Source organism: Mus pahari, chromosome 1 (assembly GCF_900095145.1).
Source record: "Mus pahari chromosome 1, PAHARI_EIJ_v1.1, whole genome shotgun sequence".
Taxonomy (NCBI): Eukaryota; Metazoa; Chordata; class Mammalia; order Rodentia; family Muridae; genus Mus; species Mus pahari.
The window spans coordinates 164137287-164150297 of record NC_034590.1 but is presented as its reverse complement, the minus strand read 5'-3'; the positions used below and the strand labels follow the sequence as shown (position 1 = coordinate 164150297).

At 49.8% G+C, this 13011-nt stretch overlaps 1 protein-coding gene across 2 annotated transcripts in view; it reads left to right on the top strand.

Moving 5' to 3' along the window:
• The window catches only part of Xpnpep1 (X-prolyl aminopeptidase 1), a 50535-nt gene extending 38300 nt beyond the window's left edge, over positions 1 to 12235 (top strand). For both annotated transcript variants that reach the window (XM_021211507.2, XM_021211530.2), the window contains 7 exons: positions 3588 to 3659; positions 4778 to 4838; positions 6003 to 6072; positions 6877 to 7050; positions 8024 to 8100; positions 8833 to 8931; positions 11700 to 12235. In XM_021211507.2, coding sequence (XP_021067166.1) covers positions 3588 to 3659; positions 4778 to 4838; positions 6003 to 6072; positions 6877 to 7050; positions 8024 to 8100; positions 8833 to 8931; positions 11700 to 11828 — 682 coding nt within the window. In that variant the 3' untranslated portion in view covers positions 11829 to 12235. The remainder of the gene's footprint in view (positions 1 to 3587; positions 3660 to 4777; positions 4839 to 6002; positions 6073 to 6876; positions 7051 to 8023; positions 8101 to 8832; positions 8932 to 11699) is intronic.
• Positions 12236 to 13011: the final 776 nt, after the last annotated feature.

Here is a 13011-nt window from a genome sequence, read left to right as displayed (position 1 = left end):
AGAGAGAGAGAGAGAGAGAGAGAGAGAGAGAGAGAGAGAGTGAGAGAGAGAGAGAGAGCCCACGGGACTGGGACCTGAATCTCATTACCTAACTCTGTGGTTTTCGCAGATTAAAGATGCCGTTGCCCTCTGCGAACTCTTCAACTGGCTGGAGCAAGAGGTTGGTTCTTATCTTCGTTGAACCCGTGGCTGTAAAAGACTGAGATATCAGCACTCCGTGGCACAGCTGTGGCCTTCCTGGGCTTCTGTGGCCTAAAGCTTTCATCTGATCTTAGTGTTTTCTGTCGCACTGTGTTCTATAAGTCTGTGCATACATATATTGATAAATTCTGTGAGGAAGAAGGAAGCACCACCACTATGGCTCTCTGTGTTAGAGAGTCATAAAGAAGGGGTAGGGAAGGTGACTCTCCCGAGTCACAGGGAGTGATGGGAGGAAGCTCGCCTGGTGCGAGTGGTTTGAACTTTAAACCATAAAACTTTTTATATTAAATTGACTCTTAGCCATTAATTTCCCACCCATCCATACCTGGAGTTGATAAGAGGTCAGTTTCTTTGCTCTGCTACTAAATAGACTAACTCTCCCTTTAAATAACGAAGAGCTGCCGGCCCTGGCAAGAGTGGGCTCTCCTCATGTCTTCTAGTGTGGCCACGGTTTCTCCATGTTCCAGCCGTTGGCCTTTGCAAGTCATTTTGTTTTCCTTGTGGTTACAGCTAGGTTTTTGTGGTTTGTTTATTTTACCCTTGTGTGAACATGTAGTGTGAGCACATTTACCCTTGTGTGAACACGTAGTGTGAGCGCTGGCCATGTGCTTCGCTGTCTGAAGAAAAGATCTAGGCGGTGGCTGCGCCGCATCCAGTGGCCAGATTGTGTTACTTATGTATTCTTCCTGTGTTTGATTGATCTTCTTTATTCTCCCTTTGTTACAGCCCTGGGTAGCTTTGCCTTTGTCCTAGCCTGTTTTATTCCTCCGGCACTACTTGCCTTTAGGAGGGGATCTTTTGAAATTCTAAACTTAGATGCAGAACATTTTGGCAGATTTGTGTATATTTGGTATATAGAAGAGTCCAGTGAAACATTAAGTGGCTAGAAACCCTTCCACTCCACACAGCTGTGTTGGGAGCCTGCCACAGTTCCCTCCCCGTTAGAGAGGAGACACGATGCATCCTGAAGAGTGGGCCTTCCGGGTGTGAGAACTGAGCCAAGTCAGCTGTCTAAAGAGCCTCTTTCACGGGTCTGAAACACGAGTGACTCTCTCTCTCCGATGATTGATGAGCACTTTTTTTCTTGAAGGTTCCCAAAGGTGGCGTAACCGAGATCTCTGCGGCTGACAAAGCCGAGGAATTTCGAAGGTAAGTGTCTGACGAGGAGGCCCGGGGACCTTGTGCTGACTCCGTGTGCGGGGAGGCCTTCATTCCCAGCCCAGGGCAGACCTTCCAGCGACTCTGCTCTGTCTGTGTTCCAGGCAACAGGCTGACTTTGTGGACCTGAGCTTCCCAACGATTTCCAGCACGGGACCCAATGGCGCCATCATTCACTACGCGTAAGGCATGCAGACGGAGCGGCACGGGCCTGGCCTCGCACCTGCCTCTGCACAGGAGCCTGAGCAGGGGAGACAGTTTCTCCAGAGGCTTCGTGTCCACAACTGTGTGTCTGTGGAGACTGGAGTGGGAGATAAGATCCCAGAGGCCTCGCCTCCTCTGAGTCCTCAAGTCTCCACCTTTTAGGATTCTCCTCTTCCTTGTTTGCTGCTATTAAATTTTTTGTGAGATAGAATCTCACTTTGTAGCTTAGACTGGTCCGGAACTTACTACATAGCTTAGGCTGGCATCAGCCTTGTGATGATCCCCCTGCCTCAGCCTGAGATTACAGGGATCAGCGACCACACCCGGCCACATTTCCTTCCTGAGGCGCAGAAGCTCGGCACCCTCGTGTCTTGACTAGCGTTCTGGGGTGCTTTCTCTCCTTGTAGCAGCAGGCCCCTTGATGTCCTGGTCTGCGCAGTGTAAGAGATGTGCTGCTAACTGATGTGCGTGGAGAGATGCTGGACGGCAGAGCCATCTCTCCCGGGCTTCTGGCTTGATGCCGGCACCCTAGTCTAGGGGGTTTTGTTGGTTTGTTTTTCTTTGCTCCTTACCACGTGATCTGTGAGAGTCCACAATCGCACAGAGCTGAGGCTCCCTGAACTCTTGAGTTGAGGGACATTGCTGCGCTCAGGGCCTGTGCCCTGCCGGTGGAGACGTAGGAAATGTAGTTAGGTCTGGCGTCAACTTCCCAGGCTCAGCACTTTGGCTCCGTGTAGGGCATCTGTGCTGTCTTCCATGTGCGGTAGAGCAAAGGGCGCTCGGCTGCAGTTGGTTGGATTTTTATCTTTTAAATAATTGTGTTTAGAACTGTTGGTCTTGGGTAAATTTCAGAGCTTGTGTGTGGGAGATAGTCACAGATGTGCCGACATCACTCACACTAATGCTCCAGTTCCAACACACAGATGCCAGAGTAATGCTCCTGTCGGAACACACGGATACCAAAGGTTTCACTCAGATGATGAATTTCATGGTGGATTTTTTTCATATGGTTAGAGCAGTAACAATTTCAAAACCCTTTGCTCCTCTTTCGGCGTATCTTCATTGCAGGCAGTTAGAAGTCTGCTTAGAGGCCTGGGCAGTATCTGACTGTCTTGTTATTGCTGGAGAGGGATTGGTACCCACATAGTGTGAACTTAGAATGCTGTCGTCCCTCTGGCCATTCCCCAGCACAGTGCTACTGTCTAGAATATAGGATGAGGAAGCCAGGTCCCTTCTCACAAAGAACCATCCAGTGGAAGTAGTGAAGTAGTCCCACACAGTCCTCCCCGCAGGGGGTGGGTCCCACACAGTCCTCCCCACAGGGGGGTGGGGTCTCTTAGCACAGAGATGTTTGAACAGGGTTCGGAGCCCTGAGATCATGGACCTTGGCTGTTTGCTTCCTGTCCCTGGAACCCAAACTTAGACCGGTTGCTTTTTCTGTCAGTGTGTGTGTGTGTGTGTGTGTGTGTGTGTGTGTGTGTGGTCTGTTTGTTGTCTGAGATAGGGCCTCACTGTGTAGCTTAGGCCTGTCCTAATGTGTAATCCTCCTCCTCAGCCTCCTTACTTTTTTGCTTTTAAAGTCGTCTCTCAAACACTGTTTCTGTTCTAGACACAAGCAGTTACTCCTTCTGTCCCCCTTTCTTGGTTGCAAAGTCTTTGAAAAGCGTAAGCTTAATGCTTATAATTTATTGGGTAATGTTTCTTTTTATAATTATTTCAGACTTAAATATGTTTTAGGACAAATGTACAGAGGCTGGATATAGTGGTACATGCCTGTAACCCCAGTATTTGGGGAGGCAGAGACAGTTGGATCTCTGAGTTTGAGGCTAGCCTGGTCTACAGAGCAAGTTCTAGGACAGCCAGGGCTGTATAGAGGAACCCTGTCTTGAAACACACATACACCCTCTCCCCCCCTAAAAAAAAGAAAGGAAGAAAGAGAAAAAATAGTATACAGTATTCATACCTGATCAGATTTACCAAGTGATTATGAATTTGGAATAACTAATATTGTTTACCTTTGCTAGGCCAGTCCCTGAGACGAACAGGACCCTGTCCCTGGACGAGGTGTACCTCATCGACTCCGGTGCTCAGTACAAGTAAGTGAGCCAGGCTGCTGCAGCACCTGAGAGCGAGCGGCCAGGGGTTGAGGACAAACTGCTCTAGCTGAGTGTGCCCAGCTGTCACCCGTCCCCACACCCTCACACTGACGGGTGTTTGCTGTCTTGTCTTGGTCTTCACCTCTCATCCTGAAAGCCCAGTGGTGATTGTTCCTGTGACGGACGATGGAGCCGTGTAGTCCATGACTATCAACTGGTAAACTATGGAACGAGCACCCAAGGGAGAGGTAGCTTTGGGAGCCCTTTGAAGCTTTCAGCTCCATCCCAGAGCGCTGTCTGCCAGCCCCTGCTTGCAGCTCCCCGGGAGCCTGAGGAAGAAGGGTTAACTTTGAACATAAGGATCTCTGCCAGAGTGGATACGATGTGCACAGAAGGCCCTTCCCCACTGCAGTGGAAGCCAGTTAGTGACTGGGTGACCGCAGCCTGGCCTTGCGATCACATGGTGGTCACTTGGTCATAGTATAAATTTTTGTCTTTCCTGAATTTTATAGGAAGATTCTAGAAGTTCTATTTTTGGTGTATGTTAAGAGGCACCTTTGGGTAGTTTTGGGGTCTCTTCAATACTCCGTTGATCTTCAGCAGCAGGAAAAGGATTTTGGTTTTCTTGCCACCAGTGCTTGGTACAAGCCTCTGCTCCTTGGTCTTCTGCTCTTAGTCGTAAGCCAGTGATGGCTCTGTCATGGAGTAATGCTCTTTGTATGGACCAAGAACGGTGGCTGTCAGGGCTGCATCCATTCCTGGTCTTGCAAGCCAGTTTGGCATTTACAGTTTGGCTTATTTTTAACGGTTGTGTTGAGATACACTTCACCCACCGAAAGTATAACATTAGTTTTTATGTATGCAGAGTTGTGCAGTCACTGCCACAGTTGGTTCATGTGTGAGTGTTTGTACAGACACACTTCTTCAGGTGTGTGTCTGGGAGTTGGGCCGATGAGGGCTCATGAGGAAACGGCTTAGCCTTGGAGGGAAAGCTGTTTTCCAGAGTGGGGGTTGCCTGTGCTGTTCGGCACTGTGTGTATAGTTTCTCCATGTACCCCGTTTCATAGCTGAGAAAAGGTTATTTTAACTGGAGAAACTGTTTTCTCTGTCTTTGACAGGGATGGAACCACGGATGTCACCCGGACCATGCACTTTGGGACCCCCACTGCCTATGAGAAGGTAACGTGAGGCAGAATCTCCACGCTTTCTGCCTTCTTAGAAAGGACATTGCTTTTTATCACGGGGTTGCATAAATAAATAAAAAATTATAAGCAGGGTAGTAAAACACTCATTTTTGTGGAGTCAGGCTTGTTGGGTTTATGAGATCTGTGTAATTCATTATCGGAGGGTAAGCCATTTGCAGAAAGTTTAAAAGCATGCTGTTAAGGTCAGAGCAGCTCAAGTTCAGCTTCAAATAGCTTTGGCCTTCTCCTGCAGGGGGAGTGGGTAGTAAAATGCATGCTTTATCGGCAGCGTCTCGATTGGATTCTGAAAGCCACCCTCTTAGTGTTTCAAGGTCAGCATTCCTATTTACAGCTCCCCTTTCAAGGAACTTTATTTTGATTTGACTAGTTAGAAAGGTAGCTTAGAGCTGTAAGATAGATATCTGCCAGGGGTCTGCTGGTCCCGACTGTGGCCTTGAACAGGTTTCTTTTAAGGGGACATGAGCACAACAGTGGCTACCTCCTGGGCTGCACATGAGGCTGCAAGCCGAAAGTCTGGAGATCAGTCGGCCTCCTTAGCCAGCACAGGCAGAGGCTCTGAGCCCTGTCTGTCTGAGGGAGAAGGGTTTTACAAGATGCTGGGTAGCTTGCTTGGTCCCGGTGGCTTACCCTTGCCGTTTGCAGCCGCCCCTACCTGCAAGATTCTGGGCCTTGGGTGTGGGGTCCGTTTGCCGGGGTCAAGTGCGGGGCTTAGGCGTCAGTTCTTTCTTTCTCTGGCAAGCCCTCGGCCTTGTCTAAGCTAGCTGTGCCGATAGCATGGTGGTGTGGAGACCAGTTGCCGAGGCCTGGCTGCCTATGAAAGGTGGCTGGCATGGTGCTCAAGCGCCCGTTGTGGAGGTTGATACAGGGTGTGTGGGGTGATGTAAATGTTCCCTGGTCTCCTCATTTTCTTGACAGAAGCGAAGGCCTGGTAGATCACCTTTCTGCCGCTGCTTTAAATTTAAAAGATTTTCTGGCAGTTATCTGTGGGTGAGCTGTTGAGGTGTTTTATTTATTTATTTATTTATTTAAACTTCACCCTGATGTTCTCTGTAGTTCTAGATTAACATTAGCAGGCAGCTCTGAAGTGCTGGAAGACCGTAGGGTCTCCTGCATCCACCTTCTGGCTTTTCTTTGGCAGGAATGCTTCACATATGTGCTGAAAGGCCACATAGCTGTGAGCGCAGCTGTGTTCCCGACGGGAACCAAAGGTAGGTGCTTCATTCTGTAATGTGACAGGCTCAGAGCTCAACCGTATCCAAGTTTGGGTGGAAAAATGTTTATCCTTCATTTTGATTTGTCAGTGTTAGTTCAGTTCTGGCCCAGCTAGGATATGCAGGATACTCCATGGAGTGAGTGCCCCTCTAACCTCCCCCCCACCCCCAGCCCCCGTGACTCAGGAGCCAGGCTTAGGATGGTTCCAGCGGCAGTCCTGGCCACTAACAGAAGTGCTTGACACATGTTGGGGTAAATTGGGCACAAAGGCCTCAGGGCTGCAGTAGAAGTTAGGGTAGCCTCCTTCAGCTATGGGTGGGACCAGCTCCTCCTTGGGTGGCCATTGTTGGATTTATGCTACTGGGATTCTGACCCAGGATATATTCTGCTCTGAGTACTGGTGGATGGGGCATTGGACTGCAAGTTGCAAGATTCAGGCCTTGACTCTGACAGATGGGTGGGCACTCGTCACCCTTAGACAAGGTCTTCTCATCTTTCATGCCTACGTATATGGGTGTTGCCTGGTGAGAATGCTTGCAATTCTGAAACCTTAAGGTCCCAGGGCTGTGTCACCCGCTGCATCCCTAATCTGCAAGTAGTCCTTCTCCTAATGCTGGTGGGAATGATCTTAAGACTGAGCTCTGACTGGGTTCTTGTATTTTCTGTTGTTAGAAAGTTTGTCCTTGTGCTGGGCTTAAATCTGAACTCTTCAGTAACTTTTGCCTTTTGGTTTCTGTTTGACCCTCTGAAGTAAGTCTCTGAAGTGCTGCGCGACTACCAAGCGGCCCTTTGTCTTTCAGGCCACCTTCTGGACTCCTTTGCCCGGTCAGCTTTGTGGGATTCTGGCCTGGACTACCTGCATGGAACAGGACATGGTGTTGGGTCCTTTCTGAATGTTCACGAGGGGCCTTGTGGCATCAGTTATAAGACGTTCTCCGACGAGCCCTTGGAAGCTGGCATGATCGTCACCGATGGTAGGTGTCCGTCGGCAGAGGGCACAGGGTAGTTCTTGGTTGTTTCTTAGTTTTCAGTTATTTTAAAGGAAATTGGCAGTAACTTCCCCCTCCTGTCATTTTGAAATGACAACAACCTTTTTCAACTATCAGAGTGATTTGGGCTCATTTTAGAACGAGTAAGGTATGGATAATAATAATAATAATAATAATAATAATATTAATATGGTCTTTTGTATGTGTAGACATTTTGTTTGTATACAGGGTCATACCTGACACACCATATTCTGCTGTGTTATATTACTCAGTGTTTGTAAACAGACCTCTGAGTTACATCACTGTGTCCTGTGGTACACAATGTGCACCATGTAATAGATCCCCACTGTTATATTCTGCCTCCTGTTAGTTTTCAAAGCCTTAGAACCTGATGCCTGTAAGAGGGGATAAGTGGGAGAAGATAGGGTAGGGCAGCCCCTCTCTATCCTTCCTTGTGGCTGGCTGGGGGTGTCGTCTCTGGGCTGGCCGTCCTGGCGGGGGTGCCGTCTCTGGGCTGGCCGTCCTGGCCGGGGGATCGTCTCTGGGCTGGCTGTCCTGGCCGTGGGGTGCCATCTCTGGGCTGGCCGTCCTGGCTGTGGGGTGCCATCTCTGGGCTGGCTGTCCTGGTGGGGGTGCCGTCTCTGGGCTGGCCGTCCTGGCTGTGGGGTGTCATCTCTGGGCTGGCTGTCTTGGCTGTGGGGTGTCGTCTCTGGGCTGGCTGTACTGGCTGGGGGGTGCCGTCTCTGGGCTAGCTGTCCTGGCTGTGGGGTGCCGTCTCTGGGCTGGCCGTCCTGGCTGTGGGGTGCCATCTCTGGGCTGGCCGTCCTGGCCGGGGTGCCGTCTCTGGACTGGCCGTCCTGGCCGGGGTGCCGTCTCTGGGCTGGCCGTCCTGGCAGGGGTGCCTTCTCTGGTAAGCTGCTTCTGTGGGCTGCCTCTCACTTTGAGTTGTTTGTTCTAGAGCCGGGGTATTATGAAGACGGGGCATTTGGGATCCGCATTGAGAATGTTGTTCTGGTGGTCCCTGCAAAGACCAAGGTGAGTGTTCACGTTTGCTTTAAAGTTTCCTACTGTTATTATGGGGATACGAATGCTGTTGAGCCATGTGGGGCCAAAATGGGCTTCCTTCCCCCCATACAGGGATTTTACTAGATGTTCCTTTCCTTTGTAAAACTGGAAAGGGACAGAAGATGTAGCTCAGTGGTAGCATCCTGGCTAGGCACAGCAAGGGCCTAAGTTCCATCCACAGCTCTATCTAATACAGAAAATTAAAAAATCCCAGTGAATGGAAGAGCCTAAGCTTTGCGCTGGGGGAGTAGAGGCACCTGAGTGTGATCCCTGGGGCCTACACGGTAGAGAGCTGAACTCTTACACATAGAATTAAAAACAAAAGCTTAGCAAATATGACCTCATAGGTTTATACCCCAGTAGAATCTTACAGACTCAAACCAGAGATTCCCCAAGTCTGGACGCCCTCATGTCTTGTTCCCACCCCTCCGTCTTGGCAAACATTAGCTCTGTGGAGCTGTCAGAGGGAGCGCTGAGCACCACTGTTGGCTGGATCCTGGTAATTCAGAGGGGGCTCTCAGCAGTGTGTGGGAAGTGGGGTCTGCTGCGCTTGGGTTCCTTGTCTGAAGATGGTACCTGGTGACTGCTGGTCAGGTCCCACTTAACACACTTCCCTGAGGGGTGCCAGCCATGGTAGTGGAACTCAGCCATTCCCTGTGATTAAGGGGAGTGTAATCTGCTGTTTCTTCTCTTCTCTTACAGTATAATTTCAACAACCGAGGAAGCCTGACCTTTGAACCTCTAACTTTGGTTCCCATTCAGACCAAAATGATAGATGTGAATGCTCTTACAGATAAAGAGGTAATGGGGAACCTTGGGTGGAAGTTTGGAGGAAATGTTAGTAACGGGTGGAGACTATCCCCTGGTCCACTCCCACAGTTCCAGTCAGAGGTCACCTCCTTCTGAAGTCTCCCCTGGGACTAGCCATTCTTGAATGTGCTGTCTTAGCAGAGGTAGTCCTGTTCCATAGGCTGTAGGGCCCAAGGACTCATGGGTAGGCACAATAGGCCATTGCTCTTCAAGAGAAAGAGTTGCACTCTTGCTTAGGTGCACTGAGGAAATATATCAGCTACTTGTGTCCACAAGGGCTGACAAACAACTTACAGGGGAGGGGTTGCTTTGGCTGCGTCTCAGGCGATTTCAGACCGTCTTAGCGGGGAGGGCATGGAAGAGCAGCTCTGTGAGCATCAAGATGTGAGGCAGAGGTTTTTATGCCAGTGGACTAGGAAGCAGTGAGAGGGTCTAGAACCAGGGACCAGACCATGACCTTTGAAGACCTGCCCGTAGTGGTCAGCTCCTATCAGTGAGTAGGCACCACCTCCTAAAGGTTCCACAGACTGAAATTAATGCCACTGGAGACAGACACTCGGAGCAGGAACTGATGGGCTGCGTTTCAGAATTAAAGCATAATAGTCCTCTTTATCAGTCATGGGGCCACTTGTCTTCCCTACAAAAAGCCAGGGCTAACCTGATGACACAAGCCACTGGGAGCTGCCATGTCCAGTGTGATTAATACACGTGCTGGGCTAAGTCGCTGAAGACTTATTTGGACAACTACTCTTTGGGCCATAAGCTAAGTTCCCATGGATGGTAGGAGGCAGTGTTTGACCCACCAGGCCCTCCTCACTGTTTTAGCAAGGTCCCTTTCTAATACAGCACTTTGTAGGCTGGGACACTGCGTTTTTCTGAAAGAATGGTAATAGTATATATACTACAAGGTTTGTCCATTGACTTTTAAATACCTTCTCATTGGACTTTCCTCAGTCTTTTCTTGGTGGTCGGTCCCTTTAGGGGTTGTTTGAATGGGTCTGCCTTTTGTCACCAGATGGCAGCAGAGGACCATAGTCTGATGTGAATGTGGTCCCTTGCAGACATCAGTGCCACGGGGCCTCTGGAGTCAGTCTGCAGTAGCCTTCTTCTCATCCAAATGGGCCTTGGGGATGTCCCCTGGGACCCAAGGTTACAAGAGGCCACCACCCTCACTACTAAACTGCATCCACTGCTGGCAGCCATACAGCTCTCTCTGGGGTTGCTGCTGACACAGACACACAGGGCTTCACTGGTTTTAACGTGTGTGACCTCACGACCTCTCCTCACAGCCATTGTCGCTTCCCCAGCTCAAGGCAGGGACGTTTGCTGTTAACAGTCAGCACCAGGGCCCCCACTCTGTGAGAGCCTGTTGACAGTGGTAGCCCATCTGTCTGTCTTTGGTTTATCTTGGTCTCTCAGGTAGGCTCTCTCAGGTACCTGCTGCAGATTACTCCCCGAAGCTAGCTCCTTTGTAATAACACAGCGTCCCCGGATAGCTTGTTTCTCAGTCGCTACATTCAGACTAGAGAGCTTGTCAGTCGGGGTCCATTAGGTGTGTGGTCAAGTCCATCCCGTGAACTCCATTCCTCATGCCATTTTATTTCCTCTCTCCCACCACTTCCAAAGGGAGGGGACTTCACCCTTTGTACCTGTCACAGACCTTTTAATACCGGGTCTGGGGTTATCAGTGCCCAGGCACCAAGTTCTGTCAGCATCTGCTCTTTAATCCTTTTTTTTAAGGTTTTTTTTTTTTTTGGGGGGGGGGTGGTGTGTGTGCAGGTGTGGTAGCGTATTCTACAAGGGGCTTAAGTCTAGCTTGTTTCCAGCCCTGCCATAGAGAACCATAGGCCGTACTCACTGTAGGCAATAGTTCACATCAGGGCTAGCTGGGCTTGGGTGACCGTCGCTCATTCAGCTTTAGTGGATGTAGGGCAAGAAGCGGAAGAACATCTCAGCAGGCATCTCTACAGACATCATGAGGATGGCCGCTACCCTAAGGTAGTGCAGGGATAAGGGAACGAGTCCTCGTGGCCTGGTAAGGCGCTCTTAGCTTAGTGATGACCCCTTCTCTTGTAATTGCCAGTGGGTGTGGCTTCCAGGTGTCCAGTGAGGAGCCCTGCGCGTGGGGGTGTGGCTTCCAGGTGTCCAGTGAGGAGCCCTGCGTGTGGGGGTGTGGCTTCCAGGTGTCCAGTGAGGAGCCCTGCGCGTGGGGGTGTGGCTTCCAGGTGTCCAGTGAGGAGCCCTGCGCNGTGGGGGTGTGGCTTCCAGGTGTCCAGTGAGGAGCCCTGCGCGTGGGGGTGTGGCTTCCAGGTGTCCAGTGAGGAGCCCTGCGCATGGGGAATCCCTGATCCTTGCTTGCCTCCAGGTTATTTTTGGTTCCCTCCCAGTCACCGCTAGTTCATGTTGACACACTCTGTACTCTTCAGCCACTTCTGGTGAAACGCAGCCTTCTTTCTCCTCACCTCCTCCTCCCTGACTCCCCTTTTTACTTTTAGACACTAAGAGATGAAACTTTTCTTACCCACTGGGATATTTTCTTGCAAACTGTCTTTTATGAAGCTCTAATTGTTAAGAATGAGTCAAGAATGAAATTGCTAGGGGATTTCCCCAGGGAAGCAGACTGGGGGATCCAGGAGCAAAAGGACACAAGATGGTGTGCACATCTTTCCTCTCAGCTGTGACGGTGGCACCTGGGCCCCCTCACTGTTGGCCTGTGTGGCTTCCATAACAGTGTGGTGTCCTTCTTTCTTCCCCTGCAGTGTGACTGGCTCAACAGCTACCACCAGACCTGCAGGGACGTGATTGGGAAGGAGCTGCAGAGCCAGGGCCGCCAGGAAGCTCTGGAGTGGCTCATCAGAGAGACAGAGCCTATCTCCAGGCAGCATTGATGTCGTCTAGCGTTTGGTTTTCCTAGGATGCTCTGGGGGAAGGAGGACACAAGGCAGACCCCTGACTACTTTCTCCTCACCTCCTCTTCCCCGACTCCCCTTTTTACTTTTAGACACAAAGAAGAGCTGAAACTCTTCTTACCTACTTTGATATTTTCTTGCAAACAGTCTTTTATGAATTTTTAATTGTTGAGAATGAGCCAGGAATAAAACTGCTACACCAGAAGGAGGGGGCCCCACAAAGCCGAAGACTTGACAGGGGGGAGACACCTGAGCCCTCTGACCAGTGATGGCCAACACTGACTGCTCCGCGATGGTCTCGTTCCAGGTGCTAGGACCTCAGTCATGGTCACCTTGATGTTCATGAGACCCTCCTATGATCAGTGAATAAAAACATCAAAACTTGACATTGCTTTGTCTGCCTATTTCTTCAAGGTGTTGTGTCCTAGTAAGTTAGGCTGTGACCAAGAAACACCCAAAACACCCCCTCTCTCCCCCCTCCAAAAACCAAAACAAACCACAAAGATGGCAAGCAAACAAAAGAGCAATAAGTCAAAAAATGCCCAAACAAAGCAAAATGATGCTGAAAGTCTACAGGATATCATTGAGTTCATTCTGGGTTGGCCATAGGCTCCTGGGCATCAGGCCCTCCCTGAAGTGAAGTCCAGGGAGACTCCATTGGAGGACTCTTGAGTTTTCCTTTCCCAGTGGGTGTCACTTGTAGACAGCTTCCTGGGTGGAGGGTGAAGGGAGGGGAGCAAATGTCCACTCGATCCTCTCAGTGCTGCCAGGAGTTCTCAAGGAGAAGCTAAAAACTAGCAGGTGATCTTCCTGAGATGGTTAGGACAAATTTGCTTCTCTAGGCAACACTGAGAAGATCACATTTTAGGAAAGATTACTGTTACAGTATGCCTTTTCTTGTTATATATAACAGTTATTAGGTATTGCCCACCCTTTTGAGCAGATCTCTGCAGAACAATGAGGCTGTATAGATAAATAGATGTTTTCTTATTAAATGATGACCCTATAAAACTTCCTAAAATTATATTATTATGTTCTTTTATAATAGGACTGCTATCAACTCTTTCCTTCCTTCCTTCCTTCCTTCCTTCCTTCCTTCCTTCCTTCCTTCCTTCCTTCCTTCTTTTTTCTCTCTCTTTTTCTTTCTTTTGTTTTTTTTTTT